Here is a 22,057-nt window from a genome sequence, read left to right on the forward strand (position 1 = left end):
GGAGAAGAGGGGGAGGCAGGGGAGAGAGAGAGAGAGAGAGAGAGGGGATGGCACGCAGCAGAGGACCACAGGTTGGAATCGAACCCAGGCCACTGCAGTAAGACTCAGCCTTGATGGCAGCTACCGGGTTGCCCTGATAAAAAATTTTTTAATGAAGAGCGCCAGGCAGTGTCACTGATGTTGCCGATGTTGAGGGAGAAACCAAGGACAGAGGAAGGGAACATTGCAGATCATTTAATTATTCCAGTAATTATTTCCCCTGACCTCCACTCTGCTAATCACACTCTGCAAGGCCATTTCTAAAGCGATCACAGGGAATCGTACACTCACGCAATTCCTTATTTTCCGAAAGAGGGAATGTGTTTGGCAAAGCTAATTATGTCTGTGTGAATGCATGCTTGTCTCAGTGCAAACTCAAGTATTCTTGTGTGTGTGTGTGTGTGTGTGTGTGTGTGTGTGTGTGTGTGTGTGTGTGTGTGACAGAGAAAGGACTGAAGGATGGAGATAAGAGCTTTGGCCTCAGCTGTCTTCTGTCACTAATCCCGGAAGACGTGGCCGCCAATTCCGTGTCATTCCCTGATATCCCAGCCTGTTCTGACTCCATGCCATCCCAGCGCTGCCCTTGTGAGGACACCAGTCTCTGCACTGCATGATAATGAGGGGGAGACATGCAGCAACTGCATTTGCAACTGCATTCGGAGACTATTTTGGGCCCAAGTGTGAGTGTGTGTTTGGGGATTTGACAGGCTCATTCTGCTAAACTCGTGGGAGTGACTTTAAACTCGGAGATAACACAAGAGGAAGTGTCAAGATGTTAGTTGCAAATATGTTAAAAGTTCAGTGTATTTTAGCTACACTGCCAAATATGCTTTACATCTCTCTGGTAATCTGAACCCATTTACAAAGCTCCCTACTGAGAGAGATGCTCATAAAAGCAAAATTCAAGACTAGAGTGCAGGGAAGCTTTACTTGTCTTCTCCTTATTGCAGGAGACAGTATCTTTGCACCCTTAATCTTGGAGAAACAGTTGAAATATATTTTGTTCATGTCTCCAAGATGTGATGTTCAATTTGGTTTTCAAAGATTTTGAAGATCAGACGTCAGCCAAATGTGCACTGACTGCACCCCAGCTTTCGTCTCATGGCGGCGTCATGCCAATCAAAATGAGCTGCACAGATCTGAGGGCACGGAGCGGAGAACACATACTGAAGCATAACAGTGACACAGTCACACACATATGCGCACACACACACGCACGCACAGGACAGCAGCCTGACAGGCAAGTACTTGTCCAGAATAACAATGAGGGGAGATGGAGGGATGATACGGGCACTGTACCATCCCCGGCGAGTGAGGAAATGGGTAAAAACCCCCCTGTACAAGAACACGTCTCTGAGCAAGAAGCCCAAAAGTGGACTGAAACCTTTTGAAATCGCTGCTCTGCTAAAACCTTTACCACTAATAGTCTTGGCAATTTTGCCCGATCCCTCTGAAGGGTGCACTCTAAATTCATGAAAAAGAGGAGAAGAAAGGAAAAAAATGTCCTCAAAGTCAGATTCATTTGAATATATGAATAATTTAGTGCACCAAAAGATTTGAGGCCCCTTAAATTGCAAATAAAAAAAAAAAGCCCTTACTCTTCAGACATTCATAATTCATATGTACCGCGGCTCAGGCGCGGAAACACGGGCAAGTGTCTGATGCCAGGTTCGAAGGTATAGAGGACACAAGGGCAAAGGCTGCAGAGCAACAGTTTGTCAGCATAATTACTGAGTCAGTGTGTGTTTCTACATTTCAGTCAGTCAGTGACTGTTCCCCCCCCCCCCCCCCCCTCTGATTCACTCAATAGTTAATGAATTTGAAAAAAAAAAAAAAAAAAAAAAAAAGCAGCATCAGACCCCAAAAAGTAAACAATTAAACTTTCATCAAAGGTTTTGTTGCGTCGTTATTATAGTTATCACCACATGCTGCGATAGTGTTACCCGCTGGTTATAGATTGGTCAAACAGAGTGTGTGTGTGTGTGTGTGTGTGTGTGTGTGTTGTGGTATCCTGGTTTAAGAAGCATAATTATTCCACCATCGTAAGAAGCAGACAATAAGAGCTCTCAGTCTGGATGTTACACCCCCTTCCTCTCTCACAGCTCATTTTCTTTTCATGCTCCTGGCTCATTACAGTGATGGGCCTTTTATTGGAGGAGATTGGCATCAAATTTCCTCATCATATTTCTCAACAAAAGGCCCTTTGATCCACATGAGGGATATTAAATAAAGCATTATTTTAATACAAAGACTGGGTGGCAAATATGACCTTCAGACAATGAGACACACAGATATTTTTAACGACACTCAGTGTTTGATGTATTTTGTTGGTGTTGGTGTTGCCGGTGGAGTTTTCAGACTCTTCTCCTCCTCGTGTTAAATTGTTTTGCAGCTTTCTTCGCTGATCCCCCTGCGGTGCTTGGCGTGGATGATTTGGCCTCGTTGGAGTTCTGTAAGTTGTCTTATGTTGCTTTGAAAACTTGGGTATCAGAGCGCTGACTGCCAGCCCTCTTTTAGAGACAATAAATGCTGCTAATTGGCCCTCAACCTAACATGACCCATCGTTGCAGCAGTGTTTATAACTGTAAGAAAATAACTGGGGAGTTCAGGTTCTTTTCCGTGAGGCGTTTGCATTATTTCGTCTGGAAATGTCAGCGTGCAGTAGACAGCGAACAGACAGAAGTTAAAGATAAAAGTTGCTGTTGTATGAGGTGACCTTAAAATACCCCTTCCAGCGTCTACATGTGTAACTAAATATCACAAATTAAGAGACTCGTTTGACTGTGATTTTTAAATTTAGGACTGAATCACGATCAGTTAATGAGCTTCTTTTCCAGCAAAAGGTGCTGAGAAAATCCCTGCTCATCACGGATAAACCTCAGCAGATTAGGCTACCTATTCATGTTTTTATCCGCCAAGTTAAAGGCCTGTTTTTGAAGGAGCACTGAGAAAATTTTGTGGGCTCCGGGTGAGAGACGATCTCAGCTGCGATAGCTCCCAACAGGGGTAACACCACTGGATGAGGGTGCAGCTGAGAGATGAGACACGTCCATCCTCGGCCTGGAGGATTCTCCCGGATGGCGTAGCGTTTTAGAGGTGATGCTCAGACTCTCAGCCCATCTGGCCCCAGCCTGTCACCAGCAATACATCACGCTAATGAAATGGCAGCAGCCCAATGCTATCTGTCATAAGCAATCTGCATCTGCTTTGGGACTGAACGGAAATGAGGAAGACAAAGAGACTTTGTGTCCCCTGAGCAGGTGCCTTATTTGTGGTTTTGTGTGTAAGTATGAATATGTGTGTGCGCGCTCCTCTCAGCACGATGTGAACAGATATCGATTCTATTTTGAGAGGAGAAAATAGCCACAGCAGACCACCTTATCTCCCATCTCTGCTGGACCGAACAGATGAGGACATTCTTTGGTTCTGTGGTAGAACAAAGTTCCAATGCATCTTATCTGTCAGGCACAGTTACTCACAGTACTCAGACATTTTCATCCTTTTTTTTTTTTTTTTTTTTTTTTTTTGCTGCATCCGGTATTGAAATCTATTTCAGCTCCACAAACTGAGATTTTATAAATAACTACACACGGTTGTGCAAATGTGCACCAAACACCGGAAGAAAACGATTCAGCAGCACTGAGAAAAACGACTTTGATTGTATGATCCCCTGTCCAGTCGACAGCACTTGTAATCTTGTCAAAATTAAATTTAGTTCAAACGAAATATGCTTCACGATGTTTGTTCTGTAAATACCAAAACTGGATCCAGGCAATATTGTCTTGCAAGCTAATAAGAATATATTTTCCAAGTGTGGTTTTGGTGTTAGACTATGAGATGTATTGTTTAAAGGACCGGTGTGTGAGGTTTAGGAGGATCTATTGACAGAAACAGAATAGAATACAAAACAATGCAGTTTTTTTCTAAATGTATTCAGTTGTCAATTTTAATTTCACTAAAGCTAACATTACATCTATTTCAATACAGAACCACATTCTCTGATTTTGTTTGGTGGTAACAAAATCATAGAATAAGAAGTCCGTGCTTCACTAAGTGTCTGACATGATAACAGAAAGAGACGAAGCTGGTTCCTCTGTTGTGGCATTAAGTTGTGTTGAGTTTGCATACGTTTTGGGTCTGGAGAAACGCCTTTTCATCAAATCATCAAACACGAAGTGTTATGTTTTAATCTGCCAAAAATGCCGGCAAATGTTGGCATCTGGTATATCAACGTCTTATTCCTGTCAGCCAACACGTTTCTGGCGTTAACTCAAATTAGCGCTCGGTGATGAACTCTTTCGGGGAAAACTGTGCCGACTGTAGACAGCTGCTGATATTTGTTTTCCTGAGCTATGCATATGGTGTTTGACCATCAGAGGTTTACTCGAAGTTGGGTTGAAACACAACACATCTTGGCAAGAATTAAGACGCAACTAAAATCCAACTGAATTTTTCAAGAAAGGAAAAGAAAGACATTTTACCGAAAGGTCAGTCTGTATTGACGAGTCCTGCATCGAAAGCAGCGTCAGGAAAGTGAGAGTGAGGAGAGTGATGGTTGGCTGAAGTTTCACGAAGGAGCCCTCTGACCAAAAGGTTGCAAATTGGAATCTTTAATCCCTTGTTGCTCCACTGGAGCTGCTCAGCGGCTGCATGACGAGCCTGTGGTTAACACCCCCGAGCCCCCCCATGTTATATGTGCATACCTGACTCTTCGGTTTGCTGCACTTCTTGCCGTGACCAAGATGTAATAATAATGATCATCATAGAAACAGGCTACCACCACAGCTAAGAGTCACTTTGGTGTTTTAATCAGCTGAATATTTCACTGCTTTGCACCATCCCCATCCCTGAGGAGCCGCAGTGAGCAAAGGCTCTGTGGTAATTTGTAAATGAGATATAACAGGGTCGCAGTGTCACAGGGTCGGTTACACATTTATCCAAACCTGCCCCTGTTATTTGACTTCTTGGGGTTGTAGCCACATGATTAAACTGCCTCTGTTTGCTTGCGTAGTCTTACATCTCCATAAAATGTTTATTTGACTTCAAGGTTGGATTAGTACCCTCAGGGGCTCCTGGGCACTGAGCCCTCTATTCCCGCCTCCCTCACACACATTATGAGCCCGACATCCTCCATCAGAATGCAACTGGGAGCTGTTCCACCTCCCTTTCCTTCACTTTCTTTTGTTTTTTTTGAAAAACCTACTTTGTAATGTTTTTTTTTCATGACGGTTGCTTCTTTTTCTTCATTTTTCTCTCTTCTCTGTCTTTTGGCAGCCCCGCTGGGCTTTGGTTAACGGTCCATCGTCTGCTGCTTGGACATTTTTCCCATGCACTTCTCACCGATACAGCCTAACTTGAATGTAAAAATTAATTGCACTGTTTCTTACCTTGACTTGTCTTAAAAACAGCCTGATCTTGGATCTGTACAGTGTAAGCCTCCTGCTCTCTATGCCCACCCACCTCGACCATTAGCCAGTCTATACAGTGCACTTGTCCAGCCATCTCACCAATAAAACATTCAGTTATGATAGTTAATTTTCACAGAAACAACTTTTATTTCATTCTGACTGGATAATTATGAGGAGAATGGTTCAAGCTTTATGTCATATTTCTGTGGATTTTTTCTCTCTTCCACCACAGAGGGCCCTTTCATGCTCAGGGGCCCCTGCATGTGTCCAGTTTGCCCATATGGGACATCCAGGTATGTTTCACATACAGTAAGAACATGTTAAAAGCCTGTTAGATTTACTACAGATGAAGAACATCAGGTCGTTATTATTGAAGAGAAAGACTGCCACCTGATGGACAATGCAGGACTTGCAGGCGCTCAGCAGGTGATTCTTAGACAAAACACCAAGCTTATGCACACCTTTTTTCCTTTCTCTTGCTGTCTGGTGTATAGTTTTGAATGTCCTAAAATGTCTATTTTACATAGTGTTTTTTTTATTTTAACTGTATAAATCTATCTATCTCTCTCCTCCATGGACTGTCCACGCAGGGCCAAAATGCACCAACTGCTTTTCATTACACAGTTATTATGCAACTAATGAAGGACCAGTTGTGACTGTATGTTTTCTCTTTAAGGAAGATTACAGTCACTCTGCACCATCATGTACTTCCCCTGCTTAAAGAACAAAGCTTGTAAGAAACTGTGGGACCACCAACACTCTGATGGCACCCACTCTATCTAACACAATGTACTATGCATGCTCGATCTCGGTTTTCTATTGTCTTCCTGCCTACACATCTTTGGAATAAAAAAAATGATTGCCACTACACTGACATAGGAACCACAAAGCTTCTGTAACAGCAAGAACAAAGACAACAGCGGCGACATGTACAGTAAATAATGCAGAACACAGATTAACCTCAGCTGACGGGAAGACATGTCGCCGGAGGCAGCGTTGCTGTCAGCCGTACTCACCCTCAACCCAGGATCATGTTTTGTTTGAGTGTGTGTAAAAAGGAGGAACTGCTGTCATGTTATCTAATTTACGCTAAGCTGCTGATAATCAATATTAAATTACATCGGGAGTTAATTAATTTTAGCTCAGGTGAGTCCAGTGAGGCCTTCCTGACGCACGACGTCGCCGACGATTCGCTGTTGCGCTCGTGCACGTGATTGGACAGAGAACCGTTTTGGAGGAAACAGCCGATTAGTTTACGACGCAACCTGAAGAAAACCAAGTAACATCCAACATCCAAGTTAAGTCGCTTGAGTGCAGCGAGAGGTCGCTGTTTGTGTCCAAATTAGCAACAAATAAGAAAGTCAGCGTTAATTACTCCGCCGAGGAGCTCTCACCTCCTGATCTGACGCCAGCCTGCGAGCTGCGCTGATCCTGAACACGGTGAGTGTGCAGTGAGGAGCAGATGAAGGCCTTTCTGCTGTCAAACAGACCTCTGTTGAGCTCTGTGGTGAACTGCAGCGATGCACTTCGTTTCCAGCCTCGTTTTGTTTTTCCACCTGTTTGTCTCAGTTTGTCTGTGACTGATGGACATGATGATTTCTTGTAACCATGGTAATGACGTTTCTTACACCTTCAGTGCAGGAGTCCAGATTTCACTCTCCACTGTTTGACTTAATGTTGTCTGCTGGACTGAAAAAAGTAATCCTAAAAAATAGCTTTTTTGATTTTCCACACTCTTTTTTTTCCATTGTGGTAAAATGTAGTTGAAGCTGACTAATTTGTTTTGTTTCTCTATTTCTTGTTTCTCTATTTAATTTATCTTGTGACCTCTCATGCTTGTCTTGTAACCCCTTTTGGGGTCTCAACATGGGGCATACTGTACATACAGATAACTGACAAATGCAACATAACATGGTCCACATTTCAGTTATATATGTAATCATTTATGTACCCATTTTTTCAAGTGTTCCTGTTGTGTTTTACCAATCTTTCCACATCTTTTTGTTTAAAGATGAACTTCAGCACGATTGCCCATTGCAGCAATCCTGCTTGCAAAGAAAACATTCCACCGTCAAGCAAAGCAGACGCACCGCAGGTCCAGCGGGCCAAGCAGCGCACGGTGCTCGGTGTGTTGTCGGAGAATGAGCATCACGGTCGATCCCTCAGCCAGGCGAGTGAGAGAGGCGCAGGGGAGACAATTATATGTTGTGATTTTCAATTCAGTTTCACCTCACAGCACATTCACATTTGAGCTTAATGTGGCAATCATGTTAGCTCTTTGTTTCCACAGGGAAGCCAATTTTCCAGACACAGTTCCATCTCAAACAGCTCCCAGCTCACCTTCTTTGGCTTCGCCTCCAGTTCCAGCTATGAGGTGTACGTCGAAGAAGCCTGTGAGGTTGTTCTTGCTGTTTCTGGCCAAGAGGTGGTCTCAGGCAGCTATTACCAAGAGGCTGAAACTGCTGCCCTGCAAAGTGACGACTTGAGACTCCTGCTGGAACTGAGTTCAAGTGAGTCTGGCAAATACAAAAAACATCTGCCATGTCAGACCTGTGTCTTTTTCTTTACCGAGCTGCTGTTTACTCTTTTAGGGTCGTGCCAGGATGCTTCTATGCAGTCTGAATCAGACGAATCCCTGATGTCAGCGGAGTTGCTGTGTATTTCTGAGTATGCGGAGGACATTCATCGGCACTTGAGGGAGAGTGAAGTGCGAAATTATCTGAACTATGAGCACTGAATCGTTACTTTCATATTACTGTGTGTGGGCAGCATTAAATGTGTTGTAGTTAAGATGCTTTGCCCCTCAGTTCATGTGATAACTAGCTTTTTTTTCTAATGCCAGCTGAGGTTCAGGCCCAGGCCAGGCCACTTGGAGAAACATCCGGAAATCACTAATGGCATGCGGGTCATCCTGGTGGACTGGCTGGTGGAAGTCGTGCAGGAATACAGGCTTCGTGCTGAAACCCTGCACCTCGCCGTCAACTACCTGGACCGCTTCCTGTCCTGCACAGCACATGTGAAACGTGGCAAGCTGCAGCTGGTTGGCACAGTTGCATTACTGATTGCTGCGTAAGCACATGTTTCCAAAGATTTTATGCTTTTCCTGTCCAATCCAGTTATTGATTTGTCCAAAACGTCAAAAGCCTGATGTCACCTGATCTGTCACCTTGTAGAAAATATGAGGAGATCTTCCCTCCTGAGCTGAATGAGTTTGTGTACAGCACAGACAGCACCTACACCAAGAAGCAGTTGATCCGCATGGAGCATGCTTTCCTGAGGGTGCTGGCTTTCAAAATGGCAGCTCCCACCACAAACCAGTTCCTTCACCTTTTCATGTCGGTTCACTGCGTCTGTGCCACCACAGAGAACCTTGCCCTGGTGAGAAAAATCAATAAGTCGAATGACAGCCAGCAGTGGTGTAAGGTAGCCATGACGGGCCCTGGTGAATGATTGTCACATGATCAAAAAGGGAATTATCATCAACATACATATTACACAGCAATCATTATTGCATGTCTGTCATAGATCCATATATCATATACGTCCCTGCAGTCAGACTATGAGTTTATGCCTTTGAACTTACAGTTTATCATGTCACTTGATCTTATTTTTATTTGGTGATCTGTTTTTTTTTTTAATTCCTCTAGTATATAGCCGATTTAAGCCTGATGGAAATTGAGCCATTTCTTCGGTACATCCCATCTATAGTGGCAGCAGGAGCCTTCTGCCTCGCCACCTATACTGTAAACAAATATCTCTGGGTAAGTTTGTCCAGATTGTTGTCTTGATTGCCTTTTATGAGGATTTCTCATATGGCTCATTTGTTTCTCATATTTTAGCCTGATTCCTTACATGCCTTTACCGGTTATACCATGGCTGATATTGTGCCCTGTCTCGCTGACCTCCACAAGCTATATATCAGTGCAGAGACTCACCCACAACAGGCCATCAGGGAAAAGTATAAGAGCTCAAAGTAAGGTTTATAGTTTGTCTTTTTTAATATATATTGAGACAATTTTACAACAGCTCCTGGATGGAAACTACAGGCCTCTGGGATCCTTTATGTGTGGTTTGCAGTTTTCCTGGGTAAATACATCCAGGACACAGTTTTACATCTCTAAATGGATGTTCTTTATCTCCCCATTTACAGGTATTGTCGTGTTTCATTGATCACCCCACCTGCTGTTCTGCCATTCCTATGAATCACTGCTCCACCCTTCTTCTAACGCCTCTGCCAGAATATAATTAGACTGAGAACTAAACAAACCTCTCATTCTACCACCAAGCCCAAGCACACCATAACCCTCTGGACGCTTTATCATCTTGAGATTTTAGGTCATGCAAATACAATAAATTATTAAAAAAAAACATTCTTCATGACTGGAGAATTTTAATACTTTCAGGTGTTCATGCATAAGGTTTTTAAAGGTGGTAAGTTATCAGCTGTATTAGAAGCTTAGATTTTGTTCAGAATGATGTCTTTAAATCATGAACGAAGCATCTTCCATATCTTTTAGAGTGATTCTATAATATGTTCAAGCTTTATTTTTTATTTTTCCCCCGTAATTCTGCATGTAATGTCACTGATTGGGTGATAAATAATAGGAAATGAAATTACTACATCTAAAACAAATGTATTTTATTTCTCTCAGACTCCCTCTAAATAAAGTTTTATTTGAGTTAACACTACTATAAGGTGTAGCCTATGGGTTTTATTTTGAAAGTATTGGCCGGAAGCCGTTTTAGTCAGTCCGGTGATTTGACGCGCGTGTCTAGGCCCTGGGCTGCGCGAGATCGAACTAGTGAGTGAAGTGAACACGTTTTGATGAGAGTAGACGTTTCCACATTGCCAAAGTACAGAAGAGCTGTCAGAAACTAAATTAAGGACTGCCCGAAACAGTTTATTTATTGTTAGTTTTTCCCCGGAATATTAAAGTTTGGCTGTCAAGGTAAGACAGATTTAAATCAGAACTTTATCTTTTTTTTGTGCAGTGGTCAGACAGTGTGTCTGAACAGGTAGCAGGTATCTGCTGTTTGATAGATACTGAGGTGAAGAAATACGTGCGTAAACTGGTGTTTGTAAATGTAAATGTCTGGAGAGCATTTCTGAAGAAGGCTCGCTCGCAGGCTTGCCGTTCAGGTTAAACCTGATGTGTTTGCTCAGTCGGGCAGTTTACAACCTCTGACAGCCGCCAAGAACAATTCCATTACTGACATTTTTCTCACACTCCCCTTGTTTGTCTTCATGGCCAAACGGTGTCAGTGAGGAATACCACAAAAATTTCTTGTCGTTTCCTTTTCGCTCCTGGTTTATCTTGGTCACAGGTGCGTACTCTCCACTCTCTCACTGTTTACTTCATCCTGTTATCACGTTGTTGTTTTTATTGTAATCATATAATCCCAGCTGTTTCTCGTCCATATACCAGAAATGTTGATTAAAAAAACAAACTGTTGTCCACTAATAACTCAGGATTTAAACCACTGACAAATGATAGTTGTCTACATGTTTTTTATTGATGCTGTGAAACTGAAAACCTTAAAGCAGCACATTTAACTTTTGTCTCACTTCAGAGATATCACTCTTGAGCTCCTCTTTGCCTCCATTCTTTCCTCGTAGCCTCTGTAACCCGTCGACTCCTCAGTATGGCTGAGCCTGCTGAGCTGCTGCTCATCAAGGACCAGTACGAGTTGGCGTTTCATTCTCTGAGCCGTGGGCTGGCTGCTGAAGAGGCCGGGAACAGAGCTGAGGCCCTGGACTATTACAGGAAAGGTCAGCTGCACCTTACCCAAGGAATGGAAGTCCCCACCGCAGGGGAGAGGCAGCAGGGAGCCACATGGGACACAGCCAGGCAGCTTCAGCAGAGGATGAGGGACACTCTGAAGACTGTCAATACCCACCTCTCTGATCTGGAGACCTCTCAGCTGACAACGAGTTGCCAGAGGGGCCGCCTGTTGATGGATCTTCCTCCCAGTCTTTATCCTGACCTGGCACCAAACAGTCAGCCTCCCCAAAGCTCCCTCCACCATCTGTACCCCACCATACCTGCCACCGCCCAGAACAAAACCCCAACTCCAAAAACACCCCCTGTCAGGCCTCCTTCCCCTGCTGCTCTGCACACACACACGCTCCCTGCAGCAGGAACTACAGCCATGGCTAACCCAGGGGACCAGCCTCCAGCATACACACCACAGCCAACACCCGGCCACCGCAGCCTGGCTTACGGTCCTGCTGGAGGCAGCCTCGGGTCAGGAAAGCAGACTGGAGTAGGAGGGGATGGAAAGGAGCTGCTTTTCATCCCCTCTGGGGTGCAGATGTTTTTTGTGGCACCGGATGGGCAAGTCAGCTCCCTGTCTTGTCCCGGATACCTTCGTGTCATGATATTTGACAGCCAGCAGAAGGACTCCACTGCTGGAAGACCCTCTGCTTTTCTACATGTAAGTATACAGTATGTTATATAAGTATCTGCATGCTTGTGGGTGTGGGTATGTTAGCAAAAGTGTTTTTCTTGGGCGAGTGTCCTGTCGGGCAGTGGGTGTGAACACCAAGCTACATCAGGTGAAACAACTAGACTATGAGTCATTATGTTGGTATATAGATTGTTTACCAATCACAGAGAAATGCTCTGCTTGCAAATGATGGTGTTGCCTTGGTGATGCATCGTCATACGTGTGTTTGAGCTTGACAACACGTCTTATGATAAAACATGTCAAGAGCTGAGCTGTGAAAGTTGACTTGGATGTTTACTTGCACCTGCACTCAGTTTTCAATTTCCTCAAACCCAAGGTGATGTCTGCAGATGTTGACCAATGGTCTAAATACAAAGATATTCACTTAACAATAGTGTGAAACAGGGAAAAACGAAAAGGCTAACATCTGAGGAACAAGAGACTATTAATCTGACTGTGGTTTGACTTCATAACACTGAGCTGTTGCAAAGCTGTTCTACTTATTTTTTTGGGCAGTATTAATCTCCACTATGCCTATATGCTAAGAAATGGATCTCAGTTGCTTAATCTCTACTTGTTTTAGCGTGCTAATAGAATAGAACTACTGGACTTTCTGCAGAAAGTATTATTTTTATGGCACACGCTCTCATCCAAGAGTATGACTTATTATCTGCTCTGACTCTGTGTGTCTTGTTTACGTGGAGTCTTCTCATAACCTGCTACATCTGCGTGATGATTTTTGGATTGAGTCAATATAAAACATAACAGTAATGTATTCTGGCACCTCTACAAAGCGTGTATTGTGCTACGCTGTGTACTGCAACCCATGACTCGCTGCTCTCCTGTGTTCTGGCCCTGCTTTGTTTCCCAGCAAGACAATGGTCCCATTAACAGATGACTCTGCGCTTCTGTTGTGCTGCTGGTCAGTGTCCTGCGCCCTCACAGGGGTCATTCTGTCAGGCGGCACAGCAGTGGCAAGTCTGTATCTGTATTATGTCTGTGTGGGTGAGCGACACAAGTCCTGATGGGGCTGAAATACTGTGATGTGTCTTTTGAGACCGGAAAATAAGAGACACTATGCTTGCTGAGACATGATGATGCAGTTTCATACTGTAAAAGAGAAACAGGCTGGCTAAATTCCCTCTTACTTAATTGGGAAACTCGTTTTGGGATGATTTTCACATCACATCATATGAATTACCCCTTGGATAAACAAATAAGGGCTGCACATACGCCATCATCTCATACCTTTCTGTCTAATTTCAAAGATCTGAGGTTGTTGCCTAAATAGTGGACATGAGGTGTATGTTTCTAATTTCAATTTAAAGCAAGGACAACCAGTGATCAGTTAGAATTGATGCAGTCTCTTTGATAATGATGACACAAGTGTTGACCTCTGACCTGCATTATTAATTTAAACCAATGACAGCCAGTATTTTTGTTTGACTGTTTTTCAAGGTGTGTGACTGGCTGTACCCGCTGACAGCAGATACTCCAGTGCTGCTGGCTAACTCTGGGATCTTCATGTTCCCTGACTCCTTGGCAGAGACGCCAGGGTCCTACGTGGGCATAGTGTTGTCCTCCGAACTGCCTGCTGTTGACCGAGAGACGTTTAAAGACCTCCTAACGCAACTCACTGAACTCAGGATCCAGGTCAGTCTTTACTGTCTATAAGGAGAAAATGTAAGGTTGGCTATGCATGTGGGTGGAGTAGGGCGTTTTTCTGTGTTTGCAGAGGAAAGGAGGGTAGGGGTGGGCAGGGGTGTTGAAATTAAACCATTGTTTGTACAATTGTACACCTTGTAGAACCCAGTGATTCAGTCACAGTAAATGCACTGGTGTCACTTTTCTTTCTTCAGCAAGAATAAAGTAGCTGCTCTGTTGTGCGTAAAAACATTCTCAGCCAGCTTAGTCATGGCTTACAAGAATGTACGCTAGCTGTTTGGGTGTATACACATTTTAAAAGCATCTTACCGTGTGTCCTTCCATGATGACTGTTGTGTATGCGGCTCAAATGACGTCCTGACAGGGTCCAGAGGGGGCAGGGTCAGAGATCATCAACCTGAGTGAGAAAATCTCCATTGGTCCCACAAAAGAGCAAACGGGACAAACAGTGCCGACAGGAGAGAAACCACTGCTTCCTGGATGGAGTGAGAAGATGGCACAAGGAATCTTGTCAGGTATGTTTGTCAGCGTGAATCCTAACATGGGAAAACAAAACATCGCTGCACGTGTTGCACACAGATTGTTTATGGAAGAAAGAATACAAAAAATGACCACTGGATGGCGGTGTTTACCACTACAAATGTGTCCAATTGCCTCTTCATTTGCCTGTAGTTGATATTTTCACAACGCAGTAATGATATTGCCAATGTACATTTATCACCATATCAACATATTTCGGTCTTTAGGAGCTGCAAAGCTGAGCGTTGAGTTTGTGAAAGGAGCAGAGGCCACTGGGAGGGCCATTCATAAAGGAGCAGCCAAGATCCGGGACCACATCACGCCTGAGGAAACCCCTTCAGAGGTCAGCCCCCGTGTCACCAAAGGTCTGCAGGTGGCTAAACAGGCCAGCGGTGGTGCTGTGCGAGTCAGCCAGTTCTTGGGTAAGGACTTAAACCAGTAAAAAAAATACCACACAGGATAAAGTCATTCATAGAAATCTGTTTTGGGTGGTAAACAAACTCAACACATGGGTGAAGAAAAACAGATTTTTCTTCTTTTTCTTTAAGTGCATGCCATTAATCTGCTGTGCTGTGAATCAATATGTACCTGTACCTTTTACTGTGTAAGCATTTAATGTTTATTAACAGTTAATGGAGTGAGTACAGTGGCAGGACATGTGGCAGAGAAGGTGGCGCCCCATGTGAAGAAACATGGCGCTAAGCTGGTCCCAGAGTCTCTGAAGAAGAGCAAAGACGGCCAAGCTTCCAACTTGGAAGGAGCTAAGTTTGTGGCAGCCAGCAGTGTGCAAGGTAAGTACCAATATAACGAAAACTTGAAGAACAAGCATAAACCAACAGCATATTCTTGCACATTCCTACACTGTTATATCATATCATATCATCAGCTATCTATTTTAAGAGTACTCAAACTTTCTTTTTCATTTACATCCAACCCAGGTTTCTCTACGGTTTGGTCTAGTCTGGAAACTGGAGCAAAGCTTGTTGGCAAAAGTGTTTCAGAAGAGACAGTCATGACTGTGAAATACAAGTAAGTTCTGCTTCTTTATTTAATCGACAGAAACGTTCTGATCTTTGAGAAACTGTTGTGGATCTTGTTTCCAGCCTCTTGCTGAATCTATTTGGTCACTTTAAACTACATCAGAACAGAACCCAGCCTCTCAGTTTCCTGCTGCGTTGCTTTCCTCTTGGTACATTGGGAAACTCATCTGCTTTCACACCTATTTCTATTTCAGATTTAAGGGCTTAGAGAATCTAATAAACATGTCCAGCAAGAAATGACTGCACGGAAGAGTAAAGGCAAAGACTTGTGAACTAACGACTGACCCTGCTCAACCCTTTCATGTATGCTCTGTCATTAACCCAGGTCGAGTCAGAAAAAACTCTCAAGAAGACATATTCCAAATCTAATACAGCAGCTAACAAAGGGTTGTCTTTAAAATCTTTATTTCACTTATATCTACACCCATAAAATATGTGTTTTTGGGCTCTTTTTTGACTTGGTGTAGTTTCAGCCTGTGTATTCTGGGCTTGTCTACCGGTGTGTTCGCTCAAGCTAAATGTCTGCTTGTGTTGGGTGGTGCTGCTTTTGCTGTTACTATCTGTAGCCCCTTTTTCCTGGTTTGTGACTAATAAAACTGCTACAAAGTGAAATATGACTGGTTTTTCGTGACCTCGGTGTATTGATGTGAACGACAGCAGTGTCAATATCACACATCACATTCTGTACACACCTTCATTTATGTTCTCACACCAAATCACTCTTCCCCTTCTCCACCACCTTATTCGTGGTGAAGGTATGGTGACGATGCAAGCCAAGCTACAGACACTGCTCTCAAGTCAGTGGTCAATGTTGGAGTGACTGCATACAACATTGACAATCTGGGCATGAAAGCCATCCTGAAGACTGCAGGCAAACAGACGGCCAAAGCCATGGTCAAAAGCCCAGATAAACAGTCAGCAGGAAGCGAGGGGAAGGAGGCGCAGAAACAAGAACATCAAGCAAAGACAAACCTGAAGGAGGTGCAGAAGAAAGAGGAGGAGGAGAAGAAATAATGGGATGTTACTGTTTTGACTATTGGATCAATGCCTCATTGCAGGCAAAAATATTGGAATTACCCTAACACAAAGTGCAATTTTACTTAGCAAGCTGTAAAATACTAAGTTATTTATATCTCTCTGGGTCAAGGTTGGCTGCATTGTTCTGTGTCACATGATTCTAAACTTTTTTTTTTTTTTTTAGGTTTGTCATTATAGTCATGTAAATATTATATGTGTTTTTAGTATAGGACAAATATTCTGTTTCTAATAAACAGTGGACATGTAGATTGACCTTTCAAGTATGATTAATAGAGATTAATTTATAATGGGATGTTTCTTGAAAGATGTTCTTATAGAGGAACAAAAACAAATGATGTATGCAAAATCTAATCTCTTTTGTTTACACACAATACAATAAAATTATAATTTTACTCTGCAAGATAACTCAATTGGCTTTGCAGGGCATTAATGTTGGATGTTGTTATAAAAAGGAAATGAGTTTTCAGACCTAATTAAGTGCGAAATGAACTTCAGAAAATGGCTGCTCACATAAACATTTACTGCATGCGACAGCTGCGTCATTTACGCTTTATTTATTCGTGTTCTTGTCAAACCGTTGACGAGGTTTTGTTTTGAAACCTCGCGGTAATCTGCGCCATCACGCCCTAGGACCCGGAGAAACCCGGAAGCGGCAGTTTCCATGGAAACGCCTAGTAGCAAACCTCTTTTCAGTTGATGTGACTTTTTCGGAAACATGACTGGAGAGAGCGACTACAGCAAGTATGGTTTGGCACGACTGCAGGCGGAACTCGACCAAGAGAGAGAACTGAAGTAAGTTTGTTTTAAGTAAATATCAGTTATCACAGATGTTATTTTCCACTGAAATATAGCATCGTCTGGGTCTTTATCGTAGAGAAATGCTCGAAGAGTCAGTGTCTGATCTCCGGAATACCATGTGTGAACTGCAAGACAGACTACACAGTGTGGATGGCGAAGGTGAGTAAAATTTAAGTCATTTTTTTAGAGTATATGTTATGATGTATCTAAAATTATATATTGCTATCTGTCACCTTAACCAATGCTGGCTAACTGGTCCCCAGCAAAGGTTTAGCTTAAGCTAGCTAGTAGCTATCTGCTGGTGTCTGTCAGCCCAGTGACTCTCCAGTGTTGTCTGTGTTGTGACTACAGTGTGACAGTTTCCTCCCTTTATTCTCATGCACCAGGAAACGAGTGGAAGACGAGATATGAGACACAGATAGAGCTAAATGGACAGTTGGAAAGACAGATGTCCCTCATTCATGAGAGACTGGAGGACCTACGAGGGAACCCCATGGGTACGTTCACAGGCTGGTGCCAGCTCTTAAAGGGGTGTAATGCTTAAATCAAGCTTCAAGACAGAGGCCAACTTTCTAGGATGCAGGGCAACCTCTATGGCACTGCATGTGGTTTTCATCTCTGGAGAGCACCCTAGAGGGCTCTTCATCACATTTACTTGCACATTGGGCTGCCATAGAGGGCATTTTATCATGTTTAATGTGCCATTGGGGTGTCAAAGAGGCATGTTTTTCTTAAAAATTATTTCTAGTCTGTGAGCCGTGTAAAATTAGATGTGTTGGTGATATATGTCTGTAAGCTGTCACAAGCATATAAAAATACTATATGTGCTGTCAACTTTAAGCACATTAGCCCATTGAATATTCCCATTCGGATGACAGTATAAATTGTGTATTACTGCATTTAACAATTATTGTGGCTGACACACTGCATACTCCAGCATCAGATGTTTCTTGGATCTACATATATCGCATGAATCCACCATACCTAAAGACTCTTCAAGTCAATCTTCCCTTCCAGCTGTCTGTGTACTGTATAACAACAACTTCAATGTAAAAATCAAAAATGACGAAGGCAAAATGTTTACTGTGATAGTCACCCAGCTCAGGCAAGTTTGTATTTTAATGCATGCACACATAACACTCACACACTCTCTCTTGTTTTTCACAGATCGATTGGCCTCCATACGATCTTATGATGACATGCCAGTAGTGAGTGCAAATGTGTTTATTTTACACTGGTATTATTTAGTGGGTTTTTTTTTTTTTTTTTTTTTTACCAGCAGAGAGAGCCAGAGACACAGAATGAGGAGAGAGGGCAGGCAGGACAGAGAGGATTGTGATGCCAGCTGCTCTCCATCTTCCAGTTGACGCAGGCTGAACAACCCAGAGTTTAATCAAAGCACTGTAATCACAGGATTACAAACCATGGGAGAGTAATGCAGACTAATTACAATGCTTTAATACACACACATACACACACATGAATGCACACCATACGCTGAAAGGTTGCAAAATACAGTCTAAATGTGTGTGTGTCTGTGTGCCTTAAGGCAGAACTAACAGATGCTCATTAGTGTATCCGAGGAGTGAGAGAAAGCTTGTGGAGTGAAGATCTATAGACAGACTGTGAGTGTGACAGTAAGATGTCTGTGAGAAGAATATAGATTATTTTTAATGAGGGCAGTATGTAAATATTTGGTGTTCTGAGCTTGTCAGAGTGTCTGCAACCCCCAAAACATGAAGCCTGACCTTTGATACATTCTGTAGCATCAGTGCCAACACAGCTTCCAACAACTTGAGCTTTACGTCTGAAAGATTATGTGTGTCCGTCAGATACCTCACATTCCTGACTTCAGTTGCTTATTTTGGGACACACACACACACACACACACACACACACACACACACACGTACACGTCTTTTTGCTCTGAAATCTTACATGGCCTTGCCGTTATGTGTTTATGTGGTTACTGAATAATGTATGAGCCTAATCCATTTTTGCGCTCAACCTTTCTGTTAATGTTTGATCCTCTCGTGCAAATTGATTTGTAATCAGACATCAGCAGTAGAAAACCTTAATGCTTCATGGCCTCTTTTGTTATGAATGTTGCCAATTAATGGAGGCACTTTGTGGCAGGAAACACTGAGACAGCGCCTGAAGCTCCTGACCGAGGAGAAGTCTGACCTCCAGACTCAGCTGATGGACTGTCATCTCAGAATCGAGCAGGAGGGAAAGGTGTGGTTCTCAGCTGTTCCAGTTGACAGGGGGCACAATTAGCCAGGATATTGTGTGGAGGGTCATGATGTCTGCTGGTCTACTGTTATTATTTCTCAGACAAGCAGCTTTACATTTTTCCAGGTGATAAATTTTTCAACTACAAATTACCTTCATTAGCAAAGGATTGAAAAAGATTTGGCTGATATATTTGTTTTGCAATCTTTATTTTTTACCCACCCTTGATGCAAAATTCAACCCTAACCTTTGTCCTGTATTGCTGCGACGAGGCCAGTATGCTCTTAGTTTAGCGACTTGGTTCTTTGTTTATTGTTCTGCTCAGCAAACAGCAAGATATTAGTTGAAATGAGGTTTAACCCACAGCATGTGCAGCCAGTAATCCACGTTCTAATCTGTTGCTCATTAACACTGAAGACCTCCTGAAATACACTCTTAATACACACAGGCTGCAAACACAGAATAAGCACTGCACCCACGAGCAGACAGATTATTACTGACAGTTAAAAATGTGACTTTCTCTCAAATATCAGGCATTTCATAAAACCAATGATGAGAGGCGGGCGTACCTTTCAGAAATTGCTAAGGTAAGCATTCCCTTTCATCCATGACCGCAGTTTTGCTGTACTGACAAATCGAGCTCTCAAATCAAATCTACTGACTGCGACTCGTTGAATATTAAATATATTCCACACCGAAGAATAGCTGTTGTGGTTAAGCGTTTAAGGACAATACAGTGTAGAGAGCAGAGTGATACACTCTCTAGCTCTTCTCTTTCAGGCCTAGTTACGATTTCTCATTCATCCTCTCTTGCTGCGCTCATGTGTTATATAATAGGTGAGCCTCTGTTCAACCAAAAGTGAGTCAAGGACTTTCTTCCTTATGCTGCAATAAAACTGGTTCCTGCAGGCCTGAAAGGAAACTCAACTACATTTCTCTCTCAGAGTTTTAGAAAGAACTCTTCTTGGAAAAAGTATTCAGATTCTTTACTTAACTGAAAGTACTCATACCACACTGTGAAGACGGTCCTGCATTCAAAACCTTACTTAAGTAAAAGTATCGAATTATTATCAGCAACATTTTACTTAAGTCCTCATTGTGCAGTGAAATGGTCCCTGTCAGTGTTTTACTCTCATATCTAATGTTTGTGGATTCATATTACAGCTGCATTAATCTATATATTGCGTTTTATTGCTGTAGATGTTTATGGTTGAGCTAATTGTAACTGCTTCATATCCTGTTGTGCAGTTTAATCTACAGCAATGCATCATCAAATGTAGTAGAGTAAAAAATACAATATTTGCATCTGGGATGGTGTGGAGTAGAAATATAAAATCGAATAAAATGCGAACACTCAAGTAAAGTACAAGTACCTCAAATTTGTACCTAAGTGCAGTGCTTGAGTGTGTGACTGTGTGTCTCATACACACATACATGTGCATACAGCTACACAGTGCTCATGTGTCTGGAGTCCACTTACTTTGTAATTACTCATGTACTGTCCACGGCCACAGCTGTCCTCCACCCTTGAGGGCCAAAAAAGACAGTACTACAGCCAACCACAGAGGGCACCAGAGAGCAAACAGAGGAGGTGAGTGGCACACAACACTGACAGGTGATGGACACAATAATATGAACAACTGTCATACGTCAGTTTCACATTGGTGACGTTTGTTTGAGGGTGTCTGAATGCCTTAATTTTGATATTTTATAATTTATAATTTGATACACAGTATATATATTTTTGATTTGCTATGTGACTCTGTGAGTAAATAGCATATTGGAATTTATGTATATATTGATTTATTTTGGGATACGACTGGGATGATTTAGTGTACAGATTTGTAGCTAGTGAAGTAACCATGCTGGACAGATTAACTCAGAATTAATGAATGAATAAATTCAGAGATGTGTCTTCTACTATATTATTGTTGCAGGGTTTGGAATTAGAAATCTGCTGTAATTTCAGATCTCTTAATCTTTTGAAGTGAAAACACTGTATCTACTACGTGCGTCTGCGTACCTAAATATACTCTCTGATTGCATAGAGGGAAGCAGGCCAGCAGGAAGGCAGAGGCTGACTCTAAGAAAGGCGAAGATGGAGGAGGAGTGTGTGTGAAAGGAGGAGGAGGTGGTGGTGGTGGTGGAGCAGCAGCAGAGAGAAGAGAAGAGAAGAGAAGACATCTCAAAGGGGAAGCAGGTTACCCACCCTGAAGTACCACCAGAAACACAACCCCTAACCAAACCTGGTGTCATAGCCCTTTGAAACAAATGCTGGATTGATTACGGTAGAATATTACCATATACTTTTTTTCAGGCAGGTACTTATATGTTCTTCAGCTTCCTGTGGCTTTGTTCACATTTCTCAATGGCTGGAAAAAAAATGCAGTTTCTATGTAGGTTATCTGCCCATGTGCCACAGTCAGAGTTGTACTACTGTGTTTATAGTTGATGGCAAATACAGTTCTACTTTAATCTCATGGCGTAAAATATTCTTTTTCTAATAAAGTGTGGCATTACCGTTTCCTAACATGTTTCTTTGTTTAAGAGAAAAGTAGCTAATCTTTATAGCCAAGAACATTACAGGCTTTGAGTGTTGTGAGGTCATCTCCTAATGTGCTAGAAGCCTGCTGAGTCTGACATTTCTGTTGTCACTGCAACTTTTTTTTTGACGCACCTCCTACGACTTGCATTACGTAAGCAGCACCACATCCACCACTCTCTCTGTGTGTGGTTCATCCACAGAGCAACCAGTCACCCCCATTCCACCCACTGACCGCCCTGACAAATGTAGGAGTAAGAAAACTGCATCCATATGAGATGCAGGAGTGAACAGGAAATTTGCCAGGAGCTGTTTCATTTGTTTTCGTG

The 22,057-nt window shown here is 42.7% G+C and overlaps 3 protein-coding genes across 4 annotated transcripts; all 3 read left to right on the plus strand.

Moving 5' to 3' along the window:
- Positions 1 to 7,458: 7,458 nt before the first annotated feature.
- ccna1 (cyclin A1) lies at positions 7,459 to 9,769 on the plus strand. Its single transcript, XM_076750805.1, has 8 exons — positions 7,459 to 7,617; positions 7,738 to 7,957; positions 8,039 to 8,154; positions 8,290 to 8,516; positions 8,621 to 8,825; positions 9,095 to 9,208; positions 9,287 to 9,420; positions 9,598 to 9,769. The coding sequence occupies exons 1-8, from the start codon at positions 7,459 to 7,461 to the stop codon at positions 9,647 to 9,649; spliced, it is 1,227 nt and encodes a 408-aa protein (XP_076606920.1). The 3' UTR covers positions 9,650 to 9,769.
- A 464-nt stretch (positions 9,770 to 10,233) lies between these two features.
- On the plus strand, positions 10,234 to 16,401 carry sparta (spartin a). Of its 2 annotated transcripts, XM_076751379.1 has the most exons (9): positions 10,252 to 10,396; positions 10,711 to 10,772; positions 11,065 to 11,882; positions 13,353 to 13,547; positions 13,924 to 14,074; positions 14,306 to 14,500; positions 14,708 to 14,869; positions 15,017 to 15,107; positions 15,313 to 16,401. In XM_076751379.1, exons 3-9 carry the CDS (start codon positions 11,091 to 11,093, stop codon positions 15,356 to 15,358), a joined length of 1,632 nt encoding a protein of 543 aa, XP_076607494.1. In that variant the 5' UTR covers positions 10,252 to 10,396; positions 10,711 to 10,772; positions 11,065 to 11,090; the 3' UTR covers positions 15,359 to 16,401. The 2 variants fall into 2 exon arrangements, with proteins under 2 accessions (XP_076607495.1, XP_076607494.1); XM_076751380.1 differs by lacking the exon at positions 10,711 to 10,772 and having other exon boundaries at positions 10,234 to 10,396.
- Positions 16,402 to 16,831: 430 nt separating this feature from the next.
- Positions 16,832 to 21,706, plus strand: ccdc169 (coiled-coil domain containing 169). The gene is given in 9 exon segments (XM_076750762.1): positions 16,832 to 16,948; positions 17,031 to 17,113; positions 17,341 to 17,451; positions 18,122 to 18,162; positions 19,091 to 19,189; positions 19,720 to 19,773; positions 20,701 to 20,777; positions 21,235 to 21,364; positions 21,367 to 21,706. Coding segments are annotated over 9 exon segments (732 nt in total). The 5' UTR covers positions 16,832 to 16,871; the 3' UTR covers positions 21,427 to 21,706.
- The last annotated feature ends 351 nt before the right edge of the window (positions 21,707 to 22,057 follow it).

Source organism: Chaetodon auriga, chromosome 15 (genome assembly GCF_051107435.1).
Source record: "Chaetodon auriga isolate fChaAug3 chromosome 15, fChaAug3.hap1, whole genome shotgun sequence".
Lineage (NCBI taxonomy): Eukaryota > Metazoa > Chordata > Actinopteri > Chaetodontiformes > Chaetodontidae > Chaetodon > Chaetodon auriga.

What these genes read in the sequence shown, in the direction of transcription:
- ccna1 (XM_076750805.1), top strand. Translation starts at nt 7,459, where the DNA reads ATGAACTTCAGCACGATTGCCCATTGCAGCAATCCTGCTTGCAAAGAA. An exon ending in GGCACTTGAGGGAGAGTGAA is followed by an intron (nt 8,155 to 8,289) that starts GTGCGAAATTAT and finishes TTCTAATGCCAG; the next exon opens with CTGAGGTTCAGGCCCAGGCC. An exon ending in CCACAGAGAACCTTGCCCTG is followed by an intron (nt 8,826 to 9,094) that starts GTGAGAAAAATC and finishes TAATTCCTCTAG; the next exon opens with TATATAGCCGATTTAAGCCT.
- sparta (XM_076751380.1), top strand. Translation starts at nt 11,091, where the DNA reads ATGGCTGAGCCTGCTGAGCTGCTGCTCATCAAGGACCAGTACGAGTTG. An exon ending in GACCCTCTGCTTTTCTACAT is followed by an intron (nt 11,883 to 13,352) that starts GTAAGTATACAG and finishes CTGTTTTTCAAG; the next exon opens with GTGTGTGACTGGCTGTACCC. An exon ending in GTCATGACTGTGAAATACAA is followed by an intron (nt 15,108 to 15,312) that starts GTAAGTTCTGCT and finishes TTTCTATTTCAG; the next exon opens with ATTTAAGGGCTTAGAGAATC.